This window comes from Narcine bancroftii, chromosome 3 (genome assembly GCF_036971445.1).
Source record: "Narcine bancroftii isolate sNarBan1 chromosome 3, sNarBan1.hap1, whole genome shotgun sequence".
NCBI classification, from domain to species: Eukaryota; Metazoa; Chordata; class Chondrichthyes; order Torpediniformes; family Narcinidae; genus Narcine; species Narcine bancroftii.
The window spans coordinates 236598606-236622867 of NC_091471.1; the positions used below are offsets into that span (position 1 = coordinate 236598606).

General features: G+C 46.6%; 1 protein-coding gene across 3 annotated transcripts in view; it reads left to right on the forward strand.

The window, feature by feature from the left end:
* LOC138758345 (adhesion G protein-coupled receptor E2-like) overlaps window positions 1–24262 on the forward strand; it is a 110512-nt gene that overhangs the window by 66966 nt on the left and 19284 nt on the right. For all 3 annotated transcript variants that reach the window (XM_069927128.1, XM_069927129.1, XM_069927130.1), the window contains 8 exons: window positions 3924–3991; window positions 8094–8228; window positions 9564–9741; window positions 10891–11010; window positions 13839–14008; window positions 15375–15545; window positions 16420–16623; window positions 17389–17609. In XM_069927128.1, the coding sequence (XP_069783229.1) occupies window positions 3924–3991; window positions 8094–8228; window positions 9564–9741; window positions 10891–11010; window positions 13839–14008; window positions 15375–15545; window positions 16420–16623; window positions 17389–17609 (1267 nt within the window). The remainder of the gene's footprint in view (window positions 1–3923; window positions 3992–8093; window positions 8229–9563; window positions 9742–10890; window positions 11011–13838; window positions 14009–15374; window positions 15546–16419; window positions 16624–17388; window positions 17610–24262) is intronic.

Below are 24262 nucleotides of genomic sequence, written 5' to 3' on the forward strand. Positions count from 1 at the left end.
CAAGGAATTCCTCCTCCTCAGTATTTTTACTAATTTGGCTAGTCCAATATATATGCAAATTAAAGTCTCCCATGATGACAGCTGTTCCCTTATTGCACGCTTTTCTAATTTCTCTTTTAATGCCTTCCCTCACCTCTACACTACTATTTGGAGCCCTATATACCACCCCACTAACGTTTTCCGCCCCTTGCTATTCCTCAGTTCTACCCATATAGATTCCGCAACTTCCGAGTTGATATCCTTTCTGTCAATTGTGTCGGTCCCTTCTCTCACCATCACTACTACCCCACCCCCTTTTCTTTCTTGCCGATCCCTCCTAAATATCGTATACCCCGGGATGTTAAGTTCCTAGGCTTGCCCACCCTGCAGCCATGTTTTTGTAATCCCAATCAAATCATATTTGTTTATCTCAATTTCCACAGCTAATTCATCTACCTTGTTCCGAATGCTTCTTGCATTAAGATATAAAGCCTTCAGATATGCTTTTTTCACCCTCCTTGCTCTTTCTGATTTTTTATTTTCGCTGCCTAACCTAACTTTTCCTGTTTTATCTTTTCTGTCCTTTGCCCTCTCATACAAGTTCCCACCCCCCTGCCAAATTAGTTTAAACCGCACCCGACGGCTGTACCAAACCTAGCTGCCAATATATTGACCCCTTTTGGGTTTAGGTGTAACCCATCCTTCTTGTAGAGGTCATGCCTTCCCCAAAAGAGATCCCAATGATCCAAGAAGCCTAATGTACCATTGCACAATGAAGAAAAATGTGCCTGTCTCTGTAGAAAGCCATCACATTAGCTGCCTTCTATCTGCCCCTCTCAATAAAAGCTGAAAGTCTATGCACCTGTCTTCATCGGCAGGACTTTAAGACCAATAAACCTGGAAGCAAAAAGAGGCCATTCAGCCCATCAAGTCTCCATCTTTCAAATGACAGCTGATGTATTTTTCATTTCTACCCCATTCTCCTGCAATATCCCATAACCTTTGATGCACTTACTAATCAAGAACCTATCAACCTCCACCTTAAATATCCCCAGTGACTTGATCTCCACATCCGTCTGTGGCAAAGGTTTCTGTAGATTGTCCACCCTCTGGGTAAAGAAATTCCTCCTCATTTCAGTACCAAAAAGGCATTTTTGTATTCTGAGGCTGAGCCCTCTGGTCCCAGACTCCCCCACCACAGGAAACATCATCTCCCTGCCCACTATATCCAGGCCTTTCAGTATTCCATGTATTTTAGTGAGGACTCCCCCCCCCCAATTCTTCAAACTTCAGTGAGTATAGACCAAGAGCCTTCACACTTTCCTCATGTGAAACCATTTTCCCTCTGGGGATCATCCTTGTAACCCCCTCTGGGCCCTCTCTAATGCCAATACATCTTTCTTTAGATATTAGACCCAAAAGGTAACTCCATATGTGGTCTGACCAATGCTTTGTAAAGCCTCAATCCTTCCTCAATACTTCCCACCCCGCAGCCTACTTTCATACCATCCGCAGTGGTGGAGTCCTTCATGTTCCTGGGGGGTCCACATTATAGGAGGATCTTTCCTGGAGGCTTCACATCGAGGCACCTGTTATGAACACCAACTCTTTCACTTTTTAAGAAGTCTGAGGAGATTTGAAATGTGATTGAAGACTCTACCCAACTTCTGCAGGTGCTCTGTGGGGAGTGCACTGACTGTTGCATCTTGGCCTAACCCTGAAAACACAAGTGCCCTAGAATGCAGGGGGCTGCAGATAGTGGGAGAGCTGGCCAAGTCCATCAGGGGTACTTTTGATCTTGTCATTTCCCTGTAGTCGGCTGTAATCTCATCTGTGAAGATGCGATATATTTGTTTGATTTCACATCAATCTCCTTATTCCCTGTGTTATGAGCCCAGAGGACCCATAAACCCAGCAGCAATAGATATTCACCAAGACAAATGGTTACTTAAACAAAAGTTGCTTTTAATGATCTTTAAACATGCAAACAGAATCACACTTTAACTTATCACGATTGACTTAACTAACCAAACAACCCCATTCTAATTCTAAGTGCTCGTGTATATTATGTGTAAATTCAGAAAAGTTCTTTGATTCATAGTCCAATCTCACTTCTCATTCCTCCAAGTTGACTGGTTGCAGGAAATTCTTATACTGTGCACAGAATTTAACATTTATAAAGTTCACCGGGCTTTGGTGCTTGAAAAGGTGAATGCAGGAAGGTTCTTGTCGGTTTTCAGAGAGAGATTTGTTGTTCCAGAACATCCACAACTGATTCCTTGTAACCAGCCACTTCAGTGTCTTGCCAAAGAAACGCCCCATCAGAGTTCTCCAGATGATAACCTCTTTCTTTCAGGTCACCACAGAGTTCCTTTTTGTTTCTTTTATTCCAAGTAAAACATTAGACAGCCAGTCCTCTCCTCTTGTATGAACCACAAAGGCTTTGACCAGGCTGAACAAAGCACTTAAAATATGTCTTCCAAATGGGGTTACCACAAGCTTTCCAGCTTGTGCTGTTCCAGTCCCAGCTGCTGTTGATGACTGTAAAACTGTAGAAGTGATCTGTGTGTCTGTCTCCCTCTCTCTCTCTCTAACAGAGAGAAAAAAAAAATAGCTTGACTCTCTCTGCTTGCCAAATCACATGAACCTCAGAACAGCTCCAGACAATCAGCAGCTCCGACAAGATCTTTCATCTGTTTCCTTTTTGTAAACAACAATCCATTAGTGAAGTCTCTTGGGCACTCTCCAAAGCTCTTGAAAAAGCTGTGGAGGCGATATGTCTAGCTAAAAGTTTTAGTATTTCAAATAAGATCTGTTTTAAAGTATTTGTATGTGACCTACTCTAACAAACCTTTCCTAATTTATCTCCCAAAAAACATATCTATACACTCTGTCACACCAGCTATTGCTTCCATTTCAATCAGATGAGGACACGCTAGCAACTTATCTTTTCCTTTTTATGCACCTGGTGGGTTATCAGCACCTTGAAAAATCTTTCTCACTGGATTACTCTTGCATCTACCTTCCTCCCCCTTCTACCTCCCCCCATCCTTCCTCCCCATCTACCTTCTTCCCCATCTACCTTCCTCCCCATCTACCTTCCTCCCCATTGACCTTCCTCCCCATCGACCTTCCTCCCCATCTACCTTCCTCCCCATCGACCTTCCTCCCCATCGACCTTCCTCCCCTTCTACCTTCCTCCCCTTCTACCTTCCTCCCCATCTACCTTCCTCCCCATCTACCTTCCTCCCTATCTACCTTCCTCCATCTACCTTTCTCCCCTTCTACCTTCCTCCCCAACTACCTTTCTCCCCATCTACCTTCCTCCCTCCCCATCTACCTTGCTCCTCATCTACCTTCCTCCATCTTCCTTCCTCCCCCATCTACCTTCCTCCCCATCTACCTTCCTCCCCATCTACCTTCCTCCCTATCTACCTTCCTCCATCTACCTTTCTCCCCTTCTACCTTCCTCCCCAACTACCTTTCTCCCCATCTACCTTCCTCCCTCCCCATCTACCTTGCTCCTCATCTACCTTCCTCCATCTTCCTTCCTCCCCCATCTACCTTCCTTCTCCATTTACCTTCCTCCATCTACCTTCCTTCATCTACTTTCCTCTCCAATCTACCTTCCTCTCCCATTCAGGGCTTGATCCTCTGCTGCATCCCAGCACCTCACTGCTCACCTATTTTTTGGTGCCATTATGGTTGTTTCCGCCATGTTCTGACCAAGGAAACCTCTCATCGTTCATGGATGCACCTTCCACAATATTACAGCCTTTTTGTACGATCATGATGCCCCTCCTTCCTAGTTGCATTTGAAGCCTTGCGTTAACATTACTGAGGTTTCTGGGGTGAATTTACATTTAGCTTTTTGAATTTTTTGTGGATTTGGAAGTTTATTGTAGAAAAGGTGAACACTGAGGCTTGTCTCTGTTTCTCCCTAGAGTTTGAATGCCCAACTACTACTTTTGACAATTGTCCACCTGTAACCATGGAGATGGGGCCGATGCAGGTAGGCCCTTACAGCCTAACACTGTTCCTTATTTTGGTTCATTTTCTACTAAAGGTATAAGTTGTTGACCACCTCCCTTTCCTCCTGAGGAGTGGATGGTGACTTGCTAATGTCGTACAGTCTGCGCTGCACTCATTCAGTGGGAGTGAGTCCTGGTTTTCCTCACTGCAGAAACGCAGAAGGCCCTGCTTGATTAAAAAATAAATCTCCATCATCTCCCAGCCCCTCCAATATCCTGAACATTCCCTCTTTCTCGCTGGCTATGCATCGCCCCATTGCAAGGTGAGTGGGCTCCTCACTGCATGGAGCTCAAACACCGAGCTCTCACAAGAACTCTGATTTGTGTATTTACTTGCTGGCTGTAGTTTATTACCCTTCTCCAGTTCTCCCAGGGGCACGAATATCATCTACATCCATGGATCCAGTGTCACAGTGGTCAAGGATGGCTAACTCCTTGCCTGGAATCCTTGACTGTCGACCCCACCACGATTCTGGTTCTCATTTTACGTTCTCACTGCACCTTGGCACATTTAAATTAAATTTAAATTGGGATATACAGCACGGTAACAGGCCCATTTGACCCACGAGTCCATGCCACCCAATTACATCCTATTGATCTGCAACCCCTGGTACGTTTTGAACAGTGGTAGGAAACCCCATGCAGACATGGGGAGAACATACAAACTCCTTATGCTGTAACAGTATTCAAGATTCAAGATTTAATTTATTATCATGGTTATAAAACAGTGTTGTATTACATGAGATTTCTTTTAGCCTGCTGCAAGACAGACAGATTTGCCAGTGGGAGGAATTCCCTAACACCTCTTACAGTCAGAGAAAGAGAAGCAAAAGAGATTCCCCCCCAGAGTCACCAAGTGTCCAAGGATTTGCCTCCAGTGCTACCGCAGCCCCTGCAGTCACACACAGTCCAGTTCAAACCATTGGCAACCCGAGCTCCAGATCCGATCCTCTGACACAGTCAGGAACCCTTCAGCGCCCTTGCCATCTTCTCGCATCCTGGCTCCAGTACCTAGTGCTCCTCCACCCTGTTCGAGCCAGTCTCCAGCAGCCCACAGCTTCCCCGGGTTCCTTGCCTCAAGCCGCCAGCAGCTGTCGCGTGCTCTGGTCCATCAGCCACAGAGCTCCCTCACTGGTTCGTCGCCATCCCCGTGGGTCATCTCCTCCACTTCTCCCTCTCAGATGGGGGGGTGGGGGGGCGATATTCGCATCCTCTGGTGCCCTGCTCCAGCCCTCCACTTCCCCGGACTCTACATCTCCTTGTGGTTGCTGCCGATTAATAGGTGCCTCTATCTTGGGCACAGACCTCGCAGTCGTGGGATTTCAACTAAAACCACTGTCAGATCCCTCAACAGGCCGTTCAAAGCCCATGCGCTAAATGCTATGCTAACCGTGCTGCCCAGTTATGTTACAATAATCTTGAACTTTCCTGTGTGTTTTAAATGATTTTAGGAATAGATAACTAGATAACAAAAACTATGATTAAGACACTAGTTTGCATTTTATCAGACATATTTCAGCACATGATACATTCCACTGGCCAGTGAACTGGTTGTGCAGTGTCCTGGGACAGGAGACTGTTTCTGCTGTTTCCACTGGGCCACTTTTAACTGGGACACTAACTGCTTTTCCACTGAACACAACTTATCCCCGGGGATCAGAGAGTCGACCTTCGAATGGAATGGAATGGACGGAAGTTGGTTTAATCAGCGCACCGGCATCAGCTGATGCTGGGGATATGAGTAGGGGTCGAGGCCACTAATCCACGGTGTGATTTGATGTCACTTGACACAGGCCTGCTGATTTGTTTTCCTTTTCTACTGGTCCCTTTAAATCCCTGTTAATTCCTCGGACAAGGTGCCAGTGGAAAAGAGCCTATTTACATTCTAAAAGATAAAAATCCTGGTTGTACATTTGTATTTGAAAAGATATCACTGTGATCACATCAAAACAAGCTTTCCAAAAGAACATAAAGACTCAAAATGCATGTAAAAAGTATTCTAATCTTCTGGAACTTCACTTAACCAAAACAATGTTACCCAGTAATGTTAGAAAATCCAAAACAAGGCAGGAAATTATTAGGCCCTTTGGGACAGGGAAAAAGTCTAAATGTAAAGGCAGAGAACCTCTGCCAAAATGCATAACCACATACCTCTCTGAATGTGTGGAGCCGCCTCTGAGCCATATAATCCAACCCCTCTCGGTGAGGGATAATTGGCAGAGCGCAGTGCTCCGCCAATCGATCTGAATATACAACTGCTTTAAACGGCTGTTTAGGGCTGGGCTAATTGCCACATCTGTCCACGAACCAACTTTCCGGTACCTGATAGCCCCGATAGCTGACCCCCCCAACTGGGGAGGGGAGGTCGATGGGGGCCGCTGGGACAGGGGTGGTTGGCAGGGGACATCAGGGGCAGGGGAGGTCTGCGGGGACCGTCGGGCAGGGTGGCCGGTGGGAGACATCAGGGGGCAGCCATTGTGGGCTGTGACAGCCCGCTGGCCATTCCAGCACCTCACTGGGCACTTCAGTCTTCAGGGCCATCCTCTGCAGCTCAAACTGCAGCATAGCAATGGTGATCTTCCCTACCCATAATCCCTCACACATCTGGAACTGTTCTGGGAAACATAGCACTTCCAGCTGCGTGGGGTATTATGGGCAGGGAAGACCGCCATTGCTTTGCTGCATATTTACGATGGGTGGCGCTGCGACACCAGTCCCCCTGCCTCTATCGGATCTGGAGGGCGCTACGAGATGTCTCTGGATAGGAATGGGACACTGGAGCAGCCTTTTAGGCTGAAAGGTGAGTTCTTAGTTTTCCATCTGCTCCTGTAGCCAGCCTCAAGGAGGAGGCCTGGCATGAAATGTCCTAAAGATGGTCAATGCATCTTTTAGAGAAAGATCCTGTTTGACTAATTTGACTAAATTTATTTTACAAGATAACAAAATATTTTGGTGAAGATCTTGTTGTCCATGCAGATTTCACTGAGGCCTTTGACAAGGTCCCAGATTGGGAATTGGTCCAACATTCAGAGCCATGGAAAATTGGCTTAGTAATCGAAGGAAAATTGTGTTGGAAGTGGGTTATTTTTGTGTTTAGAAGCCTGTGGTCTGAGATGAACACAGAGACCCTCACTGTTAGATATGAATGTATATTAGAAAATCTACAGGTGGTGGTGTTGATGGGGTAAATGGATGCCCCAGAGTAATATTCAGATAAGGCAGTTATAAGATGAACAATAGCCAAAGTTCTTATGGAATCAAATCCCAGCAAGTGTGGGCGATTCTCATTGGGAGGATCAGTAAGAATACGAATCAGGCATAATCCCAGCCAATTCAACCTCTCCTTACAATAGAAGACCCCTCAGTCCCAGTACATTTCTGCAAATGCTTTCAGGATCTTTTCCAGCCTGATGATATCTTTCGAATAGCTGGGTGACCAGAATAACTCAAATTACTCTCAAAGCATTTGTCTTTACAATTACGAACACAGATTTCATCAAGAAAGTGTAACTACATCACAAGCTATTGAGGATTTTATTAAAATATTACTGACCAGACTTCTTATCATTCATTTATTCATGGCTTTTTTGGAGAAACTTGATGGAAGTTCTTGTACATTTTGTGAAACGGTTAGCAAGATATGCACACTGCCCTTTCCCTTCTACATTCCAGTCTCCACACCACCTGCCTTCACATCCCTGAACACCACCTCATCTTGCCCCCCGCCCCTCCTCATGACCATTTCCTTTGCAATAAAATGATTGAACGCATAGATTTGGGCCTGATCCCGGTCACGCTTTGTGAAAGTCCCTGATGATCCCACTGAAGATTTGTTCCTGACAGAATACTGGTGCCAGTAAATGCGGTAGAATTTAAATTTAGAATTTTGACATACAGCACGATGACAGACCTTTTCCGACCCACGAGCGCGTGCCCCCCAAATTCACTAATTAACCAATTCAAACCCCAGTTGCTATAATAGCATCATGCTCACCATTACCCAACCATGCTGCTCTAACATTTGTCTGACAAGTGTAATCACAACACATGAGGAAAGATGACATGCTTTAACTTTCTCTTCAGGTGGGTGACTCTGGCTCTGAGACTGGCCAAAGGTCAGTTGATCCATATTGCTCTGTCATGAGCTTTCTTCATCATCTCAGTGTGTGTGAAATGTTACAGAACGAAGAGGACTTTGACCCTGACCATCATCTCAAGGTGAGCACGTTGAGGGAGTGTTGCAGAGGGAGAAGTGGTTCTGCCACCGTTTGCTGCTCATTCTCCTTCATCCTGGCCTAGGCTTGCAAAAAGGCAAGGCCTAGCTGTATATATTAGCCTATTAAAACTAGCGTTTACTTGCACTCTGTCTCGTGTGATTGATGCTAGTCGCCATCAGTCTCACAGGTACTTATGGAGCCCAAGGAAACTCTCACCTCTTTTCTTCCAACCTTCCATACTAACTCCTTTGAGTGGCAAGCTCAACTTCAAATGATGACTTCTGATCCTGCACTGTTATAATGAGGCCCAACATCACCTTGAGGAGCATCATCTCCTTCTCAGCCTGCAGCCTTCGAGATTCAAAGTGAAATTCTACAACTTTGATAACTTATTTATCGGACTTTAGTCAGGCCCTTGATAAGGCCGTGCAATGGAGGTTCCTCTTGAAGGTTCATTCGCTCAGTTTTCAGCACGCGATAGTAAATTGGATTAGACATTGGTTTGTGGGAGAACCCAGAGAGTGGTGGTAGATGATTGCATCTCTGACTGGAGGCCAGTAATTAGTGGTGTGCCTGAGAGATCACTGCTGGCTCCATTTGTTATCCCCTGTGCTGGGTCCATTGTTATTTGTCATTGATATCAGTAATCTGGATGATAATGTGGTAAACTGAATCTGCAAGTCTGTGGGTGTAGTCGATGGCAGGGAAGGCTTTCAAAGCTTGCAGTGGGATCTAGATCAGCTGGGAAAATGGGCTGCAAAAGGGGAGAAGTACAGATTTTTTTAAAAATCAACCAGAGTAAGACTTGGATGTTGTTTGGGTGCCTACCGACATTTTCCACACCTTGATGAAGGGCTTAAGCCCAAAATATTGGTTCTATGTCTTTAGCTTCACTATACAAAGGACACTGACCTGCTGAATTTCTCCAGCGTTGCTTTATTTTGACCACGGTGTCTGCACACTCTCGTGTTTTACTCCTCATCTTGTTTCCTGGTTTTCCAAGATTCTCCCCTTCTTACCAACCCATCATTGCGGTCTACCCCTTTATAGTTCCCATTGTTGATGGAGACGACACCTCCGCTGCCTCCCAGACATCAATGAGTGGGTGACGCAAGATCGGCTGCAGGCTCTGCGATTGTAGTAAAATGCTGCAGGAACTCAGCCAGTTTATTCAGCATCTACAGAGATATATTCGGGCGTGAGCTCTTCTTTGAGGTAACATCAGAAAAGGCAGAATCAGGATGTATCAGGAAGTCAACGAGTGAGTGAACAGAGTGAAGGGGAAAGGCAAATGGTGTTTAGAGGCTGCACTGATGGAAATATTTACATCTTGCAGAGTGTGTCAATGTTTACAAACCAGCTGCTGGGAAATCATTCTTTGCTGAGCAACATGAACCATCAGGAGCGGCAAGAAATGTTGGTCTTGTCTCTGAGGATGGTGGAGAGCTCGGTGATGGCTATGATGTTCACGCTGATGGACCAGGAGAAGAAGAATATGTCCTTCGACAACATAGGTAATGAGGATGGAAGAATATTCATCCCTGGCTCTGAGACATAATAGTGGGATCACAGAGAAAGGGAGCCAGACTTCACAACATTCACAGCACATTACAAAGGAGAAGATCTATTCAATGACCACATTACAGCACAGAAAACAGGCCCTTCTAGTCTGTGCCAAACTATTATTCTGTGCCTAATCCCACTGTCCTCCACCCAGTCCATAGCCTTCCACACCTGTCCAATTTTTTCTTGTTTTAAAATTGAGCCCACATTCACTACTTCATCCGGCAACTCGTTCCACACTCCCAACACTCTCTGTGTGAAGAAGTTCCCCCAAAAGTTCCCCTAAATGTTTCCCTGTAACGGACATCCCCCTTGTTTCATCCATGGCCCTCTTGCACCTCCATCACTGACTTTCTGGCTTCCTGAGTTCTGATGAAAGATCTTCGACATGAAATGCTGACTGATCCCTTCTCTCACAGATGGTGCTCGACTGGCTGAGATCTTCCAGCAGCTCTGATTTTGAGTTACTAGAAGAATTATTTTCACTAGTTGTGGCCTGGAACTTGAGGACATAGCATTAAGGGATTTTCCTCTTTTTGGTTCCCTGACCTTCATTTCCATTAAATTATAAATATTCCCCAAAACTCTTGTCAAGGCTGAGGTCAAGGGAACTTTCCAAGCAGAGAATAGGGTACAGGATGAGACCTGATGAATGAAATTGGAAGCAGGCCACTCGAGCCTGTCCACCTACCCTCTTGGTGTTGCCAACCCCGTGTCACCCTCCTGTCGTGTTAGCCACCCTCTCTGTGTCACTCACCCACCCTGTCACCCATGATGGCCACCCACCTCACTGTGTTGCCCACTCCGTGTTTGATGGTGCCTCATTATCTGGGCTGGGTAGGGATGAGAATCAGGCTGGGTTTTAATTTCACAAATCAGAGCAACTGGTTCATGTTTCCTGATGACCAACCCTGTGCTGCAGTAAACTTGAAGATGTGATTGTAATAATGTTTATGCATTCAGGAATTGGAAGGATCTCCAGAGAGACCTGTCTCTAGGCTGCCCTGCACACCCTGTTTCCAATGTCACTCTCTCCCACATCCTTTCCCTGTGATCTTCCCCTGATCTGTCTTTACCATCCAATGTGTCTGCTTCACCAGAAGTCGAAATGGAAGTTCTGCGAGATCTCAACAGTTCAGCTGCGGAAACTGCGATGCTCTCAGCGAAAGGGAACCAGCTGGATGTCCACTGGCGATCCGTCATCGACGAAGGCGATCTTGGTAAGGCAGTCTGAGGCGGGGGCAGGAAGCTGACAGATAATGCCAATCATTAGCCTGCCCTGCTCCTCTGATGAGACCAGATTTAGAAAGATATGTCTATTTCAGAGAGTCACAGCAACGAACAAGACCATTGACCCATGCCCTGTGCTAACTCCTTGGAAACCAGTTATTCCCAGAATCTGCCCATCACAGCAATTGAGAAGTCTGCCCTGATCTGATTCGAAGCCACTGTTGAATCAGCTTCCTCTCACCAGCCTGTGAACATTGAATTTTCCAATTTCAGGTTAACTTCACCCCTGGTGTCCCATTCTCCAGGCCGCCTTTATTTATGTCTCCCTCCCCTTTCCCTATCTAGTTCCACCTGTCACCCTCCCCATACCCACCTCAGCAGTCTTACCTTGCCAAGGCCAGACACCTCCTCTTACTTACCCCTTCCATAAAGGACCTGCTGAGTTTCTCCAGCGTTTTGTGTTTTTACTTCAATCATGGCGCCTGCAGATTTTTATGTTTTACGACACCTCACCATATGACTATACCCTGGCTATCTTCCCCTTGGTCCTGATGCATGGTCTTGACCTGAAACATCAACTTGCATCTTTTGCCTCCACACATGCTGCTTAACCTGCTAAGTTCTTCCAACATGAGGCCTTTGGGCTTGACTCTGACATCCACAATTTCTTTTATCTGTATTCTAATTCCAGGTCACAGCAACTTCAAGTTCTTCCTAAATCTCCCATGATACGATGATAAGTTTGTTGTCAATATACATATGTACCAAAATGTCTACTTGCTGCGGCCATGCAGATACTTTGCTTAACATAATAAGACCATCAGGGGTGTGGTTAACCTGAAATTGGAAAATGCAATGTTCAGAGGTTAGAGAGAATAATACGCATTAAATTGCCACACAAATGGATACAGTAAAAGACCAAAATTCCAGACGCCAAAAATCTGGACCACCTGAGAACCTGGATTTCTTAACAACTCTCTGCTTTTGTGAGCATGCGTGCATTTTGTATCGTGTCTGTGTCTGTGCGTGCATTTTGTGCGTCTGTGTACATTTACATGTTTGTGTCTGTGTGTGTGTATTGTGAGCATGCATTACATAAGCACCACAGATGTTCTGACTGAGAATCAGGAAAATTCAAAAATCTGATCCAACCCAATCCTCAATCAGTCCAGGTTTTAGGACTTTTACTGTAATAAATCTAAAGAATAGATAATAAATCTTCACAATTATGGTGATGCGAGAAATGTTCCAATAGTGCAGGCAGGTCTTTATGTGGTGTCAGATTAGTTTATGATGAGTGTACCAAGGTGAGGTTCAGGAGTTCAATATCCATTGGGAAGAAACTGTTCCTAACCCTAGAGGTGCTGGTCTTCAGGTTTCTGTTCCTTCTGCCTGAAGGTAGCAGTGAGAAGAGGTTGTGACCAGGATGGTGGGGGTCCTTTATGACGTTGCCTCACGTAGATGTCTTCAGTGGATGGGAGGTCAGAGCCTGTGTTTGGTTCCTTCTACAGCCTTCTGCACTCAAATGACCAAACCAAGCTCTGATGCAACCAATCAGTATGCTTTCCACAGTCCACCTGTGGAAATCTGAAATATTCTCATTGTTCTTTGTAGAAAGGAGTTGGCGTGTCTTCACTCTTGCTTCAATGTCCATTGAACATTTATGTGAAATAACTTCCTCAGACCAGGCTCTCAGAACCTTTTCTGATCAATCCATTTTGAATACTCAACCATGAAGAGAAAGCCAAGAACTGCGCCATCTAGACCTCAAACCTGCTTCACCTCAGCACCACTTCCTTCAGTAAATGTATTCCTTGCTTCCCCCCCTTAATATCCAAAATCTACTGATCTCACACTCGACAACTGAGCCTCCACCTCCCTCTTGGATAAAGAATTTTAAAGGTTCATCAGCTGCAAAGTCAAGGAAGTTTTTGTTTTTCCAGTCTCTTGTTTTGAGATTGTGAACCTGGTTCTGAATTTCTCAGGAAACTCTCCCATTAGAATTTAGTATGAAGTCGTTTCAAAATTCGATACAATGTCAGCTCCTTGAAAATAGAAACCAGAGCTGTATAGAATATTCCAGGTGCATCCTCAACAGGATGCTATACCGATAAACAGGATATCCAATCTTTAGCTCTCAAATTCTCTTATGATAAAATTCACTCTTTTGTAATTCCTCGCTGAACCTGCCTGTTAACTTTCAGTGATTCAGTCCCAGATCCCTCTGACCGCTGGAACCTTTCAGTCTCTCAATATTTAAAACCTCAGCATGTTTATTCTTCTGACTTGATGGGTGACGTGCTGTTGATCGATATTATATCTGCCATACCCATGCCCATTCACTCATCTACACACCGTTCCCCATGACAAGAAATGTGACTGGGGGACATGGATTGGGGGATAGAAGTCCCCCTCATCTTCTTTGACCTCCTTGAAAAAAAGATAGCCCAGGATGTACGAAAGAAATTTCCAGATAAAAGTACTTTTAAAGCACCATTGTTGCTGGTATATTAGAAATGAGATCACCTAATCTGTGCACAGCAACTGCTATAGAAAAGGGATATGACAGTACCTGTTCTCCATTGTAGTTGTATTGATGGAGAAAGCAAGGTTAGTAAAGACACTGAAAATTACAAGCTTTCTCTCTCTGAGATAGTGGTTCTGGCATTTCTCGAAGTTCCCTCAGACAATGCAGCACACAATCCATAGTGCACTGGAGGTTTACGCTGTGTTTCTGCAGGTCTGTGGGTTTCTGTGCTACAGGAAGCAGACATCGCATGAACATGGTTGGTGCTGACCTGTTGGTTTGCCTCGGCAGGGCTGGCGGGAGTAGCTCTGATTGCCTTCTCCCAGATGCAGTATGTACTGAACAGTTCCATGGATCAGGAGAAGCTGCAGCTGAACTCTCACATTCTGACAGCAACATCAACCCGGAAAAGCAACAAACCCCTCATTGACAGGGTCAACATCACGTTCCAAAACGAAAAAGTAAGTCGAATATTCTGACCAGGGAGATCAGCGCAGGCTGGTCCTGTCAGCTCATCTCCTCATTGTGGTTTGTCTCAGTCAGTGAGGGTCAGGAGGAGGTGCCCCAGTGCAGCATGGTGCATCGTGGGAGGGGGTGACCCAGAACAGCAAGGTACATCATGAGGGGAGGGGCAGTGGTACTAAGATCACCCCTCCGAACATTCTTGCAGTTCCTAAGGTGCCCTTCAGTATGATGTGAGCTCATGAAATTATCCTCCATGTCGGAGTAGGTTGAGTTGATGTGCCGCCCCAGAGAATGACTTCCCTCAGTGTAGGGCAACTCCCTTGCCTGTGGAATGAGTTCACTCAGTGTGGAGTGACTCCTTCCCTGTGCACTGTTTCATGGAATTCTCCAGGATGGAACCAGACCATTCGGCCCAACTCAACTATGCTGACTAAGCTAGTCTCATTTGCCTGCGTTCGGCCAATCACCCTCCAAATCTTTCCTATTCTGTAGAACTGTCCAAATCTCCCAACATTACAGTTATCCCTGCTTTTCCCACTTCCTCTGGCAGCTCGTTCCACAAAACCACCAGCCTCAGGTGCTCCTCAGATTTCCCCTCTCACCTTAAATCTGTGCCCTCTAATTTTGGACCCCCCAACCTTGTGTCAATTACCATAGCTATGCCCTTCATAATGTTATACCTCTGTTGAAGTCAGCCCGCACTATAAGAAAACACAGCAGAACCAAGTGAGCGGACAACAGCTTCTTTATTAACCCCTTGAAATGCTAACGGGAGTGAGGGGGTTCAAGGAACAGTTCAGTGACTCGTTCTCTACTCTGAGCCTTGCAGAGTGTTCACTGTGCATTATTCTTTTAGGCAGGAGTCTTCATGAGATCCTTACAAGTTTCACACGAGTTACACACACCTGCATTTTGTGCTTACAATTGTAGGTTACCCTGTAATGTCTACAAATGTCTGGGAAAGTCAGAGTGTCCCTATCCCAAGGCATATTGACATTCTTGTGGATAAGCTGGTATCTCACAACGGCACAGGCTCCCACCACCTTGCAGCTATTCTCTTACTTGATTCATTAACCCTTTGTGAAACATATTCATTAAACTTGTTCTTCACACCCTTTATAAGGACCTGCAGCATGAAGTTGGCTGGCAGAGCCACAGTTTAACACCACTGTGCCTTCTGCCCGATTAATCAAGCTCATCTCAGTAACCAAAACAGGAGAGGCTGCTGGGTTGTAGAAGGAGTGAGTTGAGGGATGTGTCTGTGGTACAGAATCGTATTGTAAGGGTGGGGGTGGGGGGGTAAATGTTAAACCTTCCATTGGTTGCTCAGTCATTAATGGTTGGGGTCGTTTCCTAATGCAGGCAAAGAAGGCCGAAGAGCAAGTGGTTTGTGTGGCTTTAAACCACACGGTGGGTGGAGGCCATTGGTCGCGTCAGGGCTGCACACTGATAAGGGCGAATCGTACACACACTGTGTGCCAGTGTACACACTTCACCAGCTTCGCTATATTGATGGCTCTGTACAACACCCAGGTATGGCACACTGCTCCACATGTTCGCGGACGGTACACTGCTTCAGGGGCAGAGAGCTCCGTGTGCGTGCAGACAATACACTGCTTCAGGGGCGGACTGCTCCACCTTTACATGGAGTGTGAGAGATTGCAGCCCCTCTTCGCCTACCTGAAGGGGCTGCTCCTCAAGTTCTGGCTGCATTTCAGCCCCACACTCCTGATCTATGGCCACCCGGTGCAGAGGGATGTCAGGCATTCGGAGAATCTCCTTGTGGGGTGCCACTGGGCCTGGCCAAGTTTAGCATTCACAGGTTGAGGGGGCGGGTGGTTGAGGGTGTGGGGTGAACTGACTGCCTACCCCTCTTTGGGGTTACGTCCGAGCCCATGTGGTGTTGGAGCGGGAGCACGCAGTGTCCGAGGGGACGGTGGCCGAGTTCTGATAATGATGAGTCCCCAAGGGGATCGCGCGCATCATCGAGAGCAGCAGCAGGATCTTAATTTGAAAATGTTAATTGTACATAACAGAGGTGGTATTATCTACCACTTCTTGTGAGTTTTCAACAATGTGTGTTTAGATATGTTTGGGACATGGGTTAAGGGGGAAAGGGGAAAAGTTTAGAGGGACTTCACGTAGAGAGTGGTGAGAGAGTGGATCGAACTGCCAGCTGAAGTGGTGAACGCGGGCTCAAATTTAGCATTTAAGAAGAATTTGGACTGATACATGGATGGGAGGGGTATGAAGAGATATGGACTGGGTGCAGGTCAGTGGGACTAGGCAAAATAATAATTTATCACCGATTAGAAGGGCTGAAGAGCCTGTTTTCTGTGCTTTAACGCTTCTTTGCTTCTCTATGCAACTGGACATAAGTAGTTAAGATGCTTACCTTCCCCTGCAGGAACCCTGGCACCTCCTGAACCTCAGCCTAATCTCGTACATTGGAATTAGTATCTCACTGGTGTGCCTCTTGCTTTCATTTGTCACCTTCTTGGCATGTCGGGCAATCAAGGGCACGCGGAGCACCATCCACATGAATCTGTGCCTGTGTCTGTTCCTGGCAGAGATGTTGTTCCTCATCAGCATTTCTCAGACCAGAAACAAGGTGAGCTGCTCCCTTGGAGTTGAATCCTGCGTAGATGAAAGGTGGGTAAAGCCACGGAATCAATGTCACAGTTTCGTCAGACAACAGCAAATTCGGCGCCAGGGCCAGGCAGCTGTTGTGATGAGAATCACCCTCTTTCTGAATGTCCCCTTCCTCTTCATTTTGCTGTGGTTGCAATTTGATGGACCCCGTCTGGACTGGACTGGTTCAGGGAGGGTAAGCGGTTGAACCTGAAAGGATTATGTAGGTAGGTTGCACAGATGTGGCTGCCTATTTAAATAGAAGTGATTGAGGAGTGGTTTAAGAAAGTTGTTAAGCTATCTTGAAGAGATTGTCTGCCTAGACCCAGGGGTCAGAATCTGAATTCATTGTCATGAACATGTCACGAAATTCATTGTTTTGTGGCAGCGTCACAAACAAATATTTCTATAAACCACCGTACAAAATAAATAAAAATGGTGCAATAAAAATGAAAAGTCAAAGTGAGGCCATGTCTGGCGTTCATTGTCCGTTCAGAAATCTGATGGTGGAGGGGAAGAAGCTGTCCTTGTGCCGCTGAGTCCTCCTCTTCAGGCTCCTGTACTTTTTTCCCAATGGTAGCAGAGTGAATAGGGCATGGCCTGGGTGGTGGGGAGTCCTCGAGAATTGAGTAAAGGGTTAGCCATTCAGTACAAAAATGCAAAGAAATGTCGGGCCCCAGAGATCTCATTCGCTGTCCTGGGAAGCAGTGGTACATGTCACTCACAAAGACCATTTGTGTTCCAGGTTGTCTGTGCCATTATTGCTGGCTTCCTGCATTACTTCTTCCTGGCAGTGTTTTCCTGGATGTGTCTGGAGGGCATCCAACTCTACCTGCTGGTGGTGAAAGTTTTTAATGCAGACTGCCTTGGAAAGCGCCACATGTTCCCAGTTGGCTATGGGCTTCCACTTCTGGTCGTTGGGATTTCAGCTGCCATCTACAGTGAAGGATATGGGACACAACAACAGTGAGTACCACAGCTCCGGGATAACACCGCCAAAGGCTGAGCAACGGTGTGTACTAGTGTGATGAATTAACTTGGCCAGCAGCACATCACCGATAGACCCAGCCTCACTCTCCCTCTCTCCTGTCTGCTACCAGGGCTCTGTGCTCAGTTCTCTGGGTCGAGGTAAATCCCACAGCAGGGAGCTGTGTTTGAAAGTTGAGGATCCCATGTGGTATTGGGGATTTGTGGCATCCCGAGAGCGAGACCCATGCCATTCCTCATCTGGGCACATTGCAACCTTCTGGACTTAATGTCCAACTCATCTTCAAGAACTTGGTTTCTGTCGGTGTCTGTCATTGTCAGTGGTGTTGACTCAATTCATTCCTCTTATTTTTCTTTTTTTACTCCACTGGAATTGGAAGACTTGCCCAGCACATCCTCCTGCTCTGCAGTTCGCAACTGCTACATTCTCACTCCCTAACTGCTCCCATGATGAAGAGTGTTCGCAAAGCCATCCCCCCTCCCCCTGTTTGCTGCTGTGCCCTCCCTCCCTTACCTCCTGCCTGTGGGTCCATGCTCCTCCTCCTGCACTTCATCACCGTTTTGTATGAGCGCCTGCTCGTATCTTGTTGAAGGGCTGAAGCCCGAGATGTTGGTTCTGTATCTTTATCTTTGCTGTATAAAAGGTGCTCCAGCATCGTGTTTCATCCACACACTGATCAAATAACCTTGTTGACAGTGTATCTCCAGTGTCACCCAGTTTTACCCGATCAGAGTTACCCCCTAGAAGTTAAATAAGCATCTTTTGAATATTTAGTTCGGATGAAGGGTCTTCTACCTGAATCATTGAGTTTGTTTCTGCTCCCACCAGTGCAGTCCCACCTGCTGAATACAATAAACCCCTGTTAACTTGAATTTTGCAACCAGCAAAAAAACCGGAGAAAATAAATAGGTTTAAAAAAAGGGTTTAAAATTGGCACACCTCACCCTTAGTTTGTCCATCATGCAACACAGTCTCAAGCAACTGGAAAATCCACTTATCTGGCATCTACCAATCCACAGAGGTGCCAGATGCAGGGGTTTCACTGTATTTCTGACCAGTGATAGATCCTCTGGCCCAGAGAAAGCAGGAAAGATGGTTCAATGGTGATTATCATGTCTGTGTGGGTTTTCTCCGTGGGCCCCAGTTTCCTCCCACCTTTCAAAAACGTGCTGGGGTGTAGGTTAATGGGGTGTAATTGGGCGGCACGGGCTCGAGAGCCGAACTGGCCTGCATGTCTAAATTTAAGTTTAAATCGAGGGAGTTAACGATAGCATGAGATGAAAGAAGCAGACCTGTTGTGTAACATCAGCCTAAGGCTAGATTCCAGCAGAGTCCAGCGCAACACAGATGAGGGATGAAGCAAGCTGCAAACATGGTCACTTGTGTATTTTTTAAAAAGTGTGTGAGTGAAAATTGTGGGTTTCTGTTAAGACAGCAAAAGGCAAAATTATATTGAGGAACAAGGTCATGATAACTAAATTGAAAAACATTTCATATCTATCCAGGCGGAAGCTGTGGTGATATGTAATTACACCACTAGGTCACCAGGGTATAGGGGTGGGGAGTGCAGTCTGCCTTTCGGCCTTTCTTGGTGGAGGTGTGGGAGTGGGAAGTACTAGATGGCCATGTGGCCGTATGGGCTGGGGATCCTCTTGAATGGGATTACGTCCTGCCATCAAGTCTAGGGTGGTGATATTTTGTGGGGCGGGCGTACCCAGGGTCCTGATTTCCGGGGTGGGTGGTATAGTCCTCTGGGGTGACTCGATGGACAACTGTTCTAGTGACTGCTGCTGCGCTCCTTGTTAATCCGTAGACATCTGTGTTTCTTCTGCATTGTTCACACATCCGGCCGAAGCGAGATCCCTGGTGGCCACCGAGTCTTCTCTTCCATTTGGGAATGTGACTGCATACTGAGGGTTTGCATGCCTCAACTCCACTTGATCCAACAGCAGGTCCGCTTTGTGGGGTCTGCAGTGCTTCCGGAGGAGAACAGGTCCCGGTGTCATCATCCATTTTGGCAGTACTGGGCTTGTCGTGGCTTTTCTTGTGAAAGAAAAGATACGTTCATGTGGAGTCATGTTAGTGGCAGTATACAACAAAGAACGTATAGAGTGTAGAGCTTCTGGCAACACTTCTTGCCATCTAGTAACAGGCAGGTCTTTTGCTTTTAAGGTCAAGAGGACTGTTTTCCAGATAGTGGCATTTTCCCTTTCGACTTGTCCAATACCCCCTGGGATTGTAACTTGTAGTGCAGCTGGTAGTAATCCCTCTCTTGTGCAGGTACTGCTGTACTTCTGTGCCCATGAATGCAGCACCCTTGTCTGGGTGTATGTAGTTCGGGTACCCAAATATGCTGAAGATGGGTTGGAGGCATTTTATAACAGTGGCTGCAGATACATCAGAACACGGGATTGCGAAGAGGAAATGGGAATATTCATCTATTACGTTTAGGAAATAGACATTTCTATTATTGGACGGGAGTGGGCCTTTAAAATCGAGGCTGAGGCGCTAAAAAGGTTTGGTAGCTTTTATCAGGGTGGCTTTGTCTGGCTGGTAAAATTGCGGTTTGCATTCCGCACAGATGGGCAGCTCTTTTTCACTGACCTCACTTCCTCAACCGAAAATGGGAGGTTTTGGGTTTTAATGAAGCGAAACAGTCTAGCGACCCCCAGGTAACCCAGCTCATTGTGCAAGCTCTGCAACTGGGACGAATGGTTAAGGATGGCACAAATGCCTCTGGACAGCGCATCCGGGGGCTCGTTGAGTCTCCCGGGGTGGTGTAGAATGTCGTAGTTAAATGTAGACAGTTCTATCCACCAGTGCAGGATTTTGTCATTCTTAATTCTCCCCCTGTTCTGGTTATCAATATAAAAGTCACAGACCATTGGTCCGTGACGAGGGTGAAGTGTTTGCACGCCAGATTATGTTGCCAGTGCTTTACTGCTTCCACAATTGCTAAGGTCTCCTTCTCTACTGCTGAGTGTCTTACCTCAGACCCCTGTAGGGTTCACGAGAAAAAGGCCACCGGTCGTCTGTCTTGGTTTAGGGTGGCTGCCAGAGCCACATCGGATGCATCCGTTTCTATTTGAAATGGGATTGACTCATCTATGGACCACATGGTAGCTTTAGCGATATGGTCCCTAATCTCCCTGAATGCTCTGGTGGCTGCTGGGCACAGTGGGAAAACTGAGGCTTTTATAAGTGGACGGGCCCTATCGGTATAGTTGGGGAACCAATCGGCTTAGTAAACGAACAGTCCCAAACACCTTTTTAGTGCTTTCAGCATGTGTGGCACTGCGAGGTCTAGGAGAGGGTGCATACGCCTTGGGTCTGGGCTGATTTCCCCGTTCTGCACTATGTAGCCCAGGATTGGCAACTTCCTGGTGCTAAAGATCCATTTGTCCCTGTTGTATGTTAGGTTCTTTTCCTCGGCTGTCTGGAAGAAGCGTTTTAAATTCGTGTCATGATCCTCCTGAGTGTTGCCACAGATTTGTCACGTTGTCTAAGAAGGGGAACACTGCTTTCAGTTGGAACTCATCTACTATTTGGTCCATTTCTCTCTGAAACAGGTACACTCCATTGGTGACACCGAAGGGAAGTCGCAGAAATTGATACAGCCTGCCATCTTCCTCAAATGCCATATAAATCCGATCGCTGTTTCTAATGGGCAGTTGGTGGTATGCTGCCTTCAGGTCTATGGTGGAGAACACCTTATACTGTGCAATGTTGTTGACTATGTCTGCTATGTGTGGCAGGGGGTAGGCATTTAGTTGTGTAAATTTGTTGATTGTCTGGCTGTAATCCACTACCATGTGCAGTTTTTTTCCTGACTTTGCTACAACCACCTGGGCTCTCCAGGGGCTGGTGCTCTGCTCTATGATGCCTTCCTGTTGTAGCCTGCGGACCTCTGTCCTAATGAAGGCTCTCTCCCTCGGGCTGTACCTCCTGCTCTTTGTGGCTATTGGTGTGCATTCTGGGGTCAGGTGTGTGAACAGCAGAGAGGGTTCTATGCTCAGGCAGACAGGCTGCAGTGTTGTTTCTTCGTAAGGCGTATTGGGGGGTGAGGCCTATTGTGCACTATTGTAATGCTTCCTAACTGGCACTGAAAATCTAACCCCAGTAGTACCGGGAGTGGGGTTTGCTATGCCATGCGTCAGCACCCTCTACATAATTCAGAAAGTATCTCTGCCAGCGGCCAAAGTGCATGCCAGCTCCGGGATTTCTGGGGTCGAGCTCCAGCCTGTCTGGTCGCAGCACATGGCTAAGCCACAGTCTCTGGTTGCTTAGGTGTAGCAAGGGCGAACCCTGGGGTACTGGGATCTGCTGGTAGGGCCTCTGTGAGGTTTGTGTCTGCTGGAGGAGTAACCTGGGTGCTGAGGCTGTTGGCTGAGTCTCTGGCTTTGGGACATTTTCAGCAGGCTTAGGGGGGATCCCAGCGGTAGTATCAGGTCTCCGTGGTACTGGGGAAACTGTTGCTGGGGGGAGTGATGGTAGCGGTGTCTGCTTTCCCTGGTTCTGGAGTGGTTGGGAATTCTGCACATATGTGGCAATCGGGAGCATGACTTGTGGAGATCCTTCCACCCGCGCTTGTAGTGGTCCCTTTCAGATCGGACCAGGGTTTAGGGTCGGCGGCGCCTGTACCAGCGAACCCATGGGCAGGCAGGGCTCTTGGCCATTTCTTCCCTGTCCTATTATACTTCTGTGGTCTTCACCGCATTCCACCACGATTCCAGTACAGCTGTCCCTCACCGTGTCTGTCCTCGGATGCACGTGTGTGCTAGTCATCCCCGGATTCCATTCCTCGGGAAGAGTCTCCAGGTGTTTGGGAATGCGCATTGGAGCAGAAGCAGTTTTCATCCTAGTAGCTATCATATTAGTTTATTACATTGTACTGACAATAGCCACACCAGCAGTGCGAGTATAAGACAGCTTTAATAAACTAATCTGTACACTAAGAAGTCTTGTCTCTCTGCAAGACGTTCTCTCTGGACTGCTTTATATACAAGGTCACCGGGATGACCCCTGGTGACCTAGTGGTGTAATTACATCTCACCACCAAAGCATCTCCTGGAAATAATGGGAAACTAGAATGTGAATGAGGAGCTGAAAGCTTATAGTCTTATGAAAATTTATTCTTTAAGAAATTAAATTTTAAAAAGCCCAAAAGTCATTGCTCTCCATCCCCAGAATTTGAAAGCTACTTCCTGAGTGAGAGTTGTGAGAGGTTTCCAGTTTCATGTTCTCACCTCCTTCCTGTTTTTTTAACTTATTTCTCTGTAGAAACTTCCAGGCATTTCTGACCACTGATGTTTGTGGGGAGGCCCCTGCTGAAAACACATGGAGTGTGGTGGCTGGGACCTTGATTTGCTTGAAGTTTATTCAGCAGGGACTTCACATACTTGTCAACCTTGAGCATTCATCAGGCTGGGGTTTTTTTACTGAATGAACAGTGCGAATCATGATTGCAGATGAATTTTGGACGTTATACCATAGGTGCTACCTGTAAACCTGCACTCGGTGTAAGATAACCCTCCCTCAAATCCATGACACTACATTGCACTATTAACTCTATTGAAAACAAGGACAAAATAAGTTTAGTCCAAGTTAGCATCAGCTTTGTCCACACAATGTCTCTGTTCTCTTGTGTTACTGAACTTGCCTCTCACTGTTTAAATATTATAATCATTATGAATGAACATGCAGTGGGGTGAGTCCACTCAGTACCCTCTTTGTACCCTGACACCACCACCCGGCCTCCACACCCCTGATCCCTGCGTGTTGCCCTCTTGTAATGTCCTAAACAAGGTTGATAAAGAAATAGAGAGAAGAGCAGTCCAGTAACCAAGCCTGTGGCACATTAGTGGGAGACATTATTCCAGATGCACAGAACACGGCTTCAGTCTGTGTTTATGTTACTGAAGCCATGTTCTATATTACCAGATCCATGTACAATATTACTGGAGCAGTATTCCATGAGACCTGATAACATGGAACATGGATTCAGTAACGTGCTCTGCTAACGTGCAGCAGAAACTTTTCCCTGAGACTTCACTGGATCTGCATCAGTTGATAGAAACCACACAGGGATGAAACTCCCCTCGATCTCCGCTCTGTTCCTGAGAAGCCTCCGCTCTTCATTTGCGTCAGTTTCCTTCTCACAGGTTGGAAGTGAATCACACACCACCAAAGGACAGATCCCAGGCTCTGCCTGTGCCCGAGACAGAAGCAGAGGCACGGTGCTCCCAGTGCCTTGTGTGAGATCATTATTCCAGATGTAGCAATCCCGGATAACTTGTGTATTGGTGTGTGCTCTTCCATTTGTTAGTTTGAAATATGAAGTTTTACAGAAAGTCTCAGACCGAGGTCAGTGCTGGTGTTTCTACTCTGCCAATGGGAGCTGAAGTTGGTCATACCTCCCCTTGATCCCACCCTGACATTCAGCTTTGATAAGATCTTACCATTGCTTCCACTTCCTGTCTCCTCGGTCTTTGCAATTCCTATAGTCCAAAAGACTGTCTTCCTCGACCTTGAGTAAATCCAGCCACTCAGCCTGCACCCCAGATCCCTCTCAACCCTGTGTCCTCATCTCCTGTGCCCTCTATCTTCTGTATTCATCATCTCCTTTCCACTC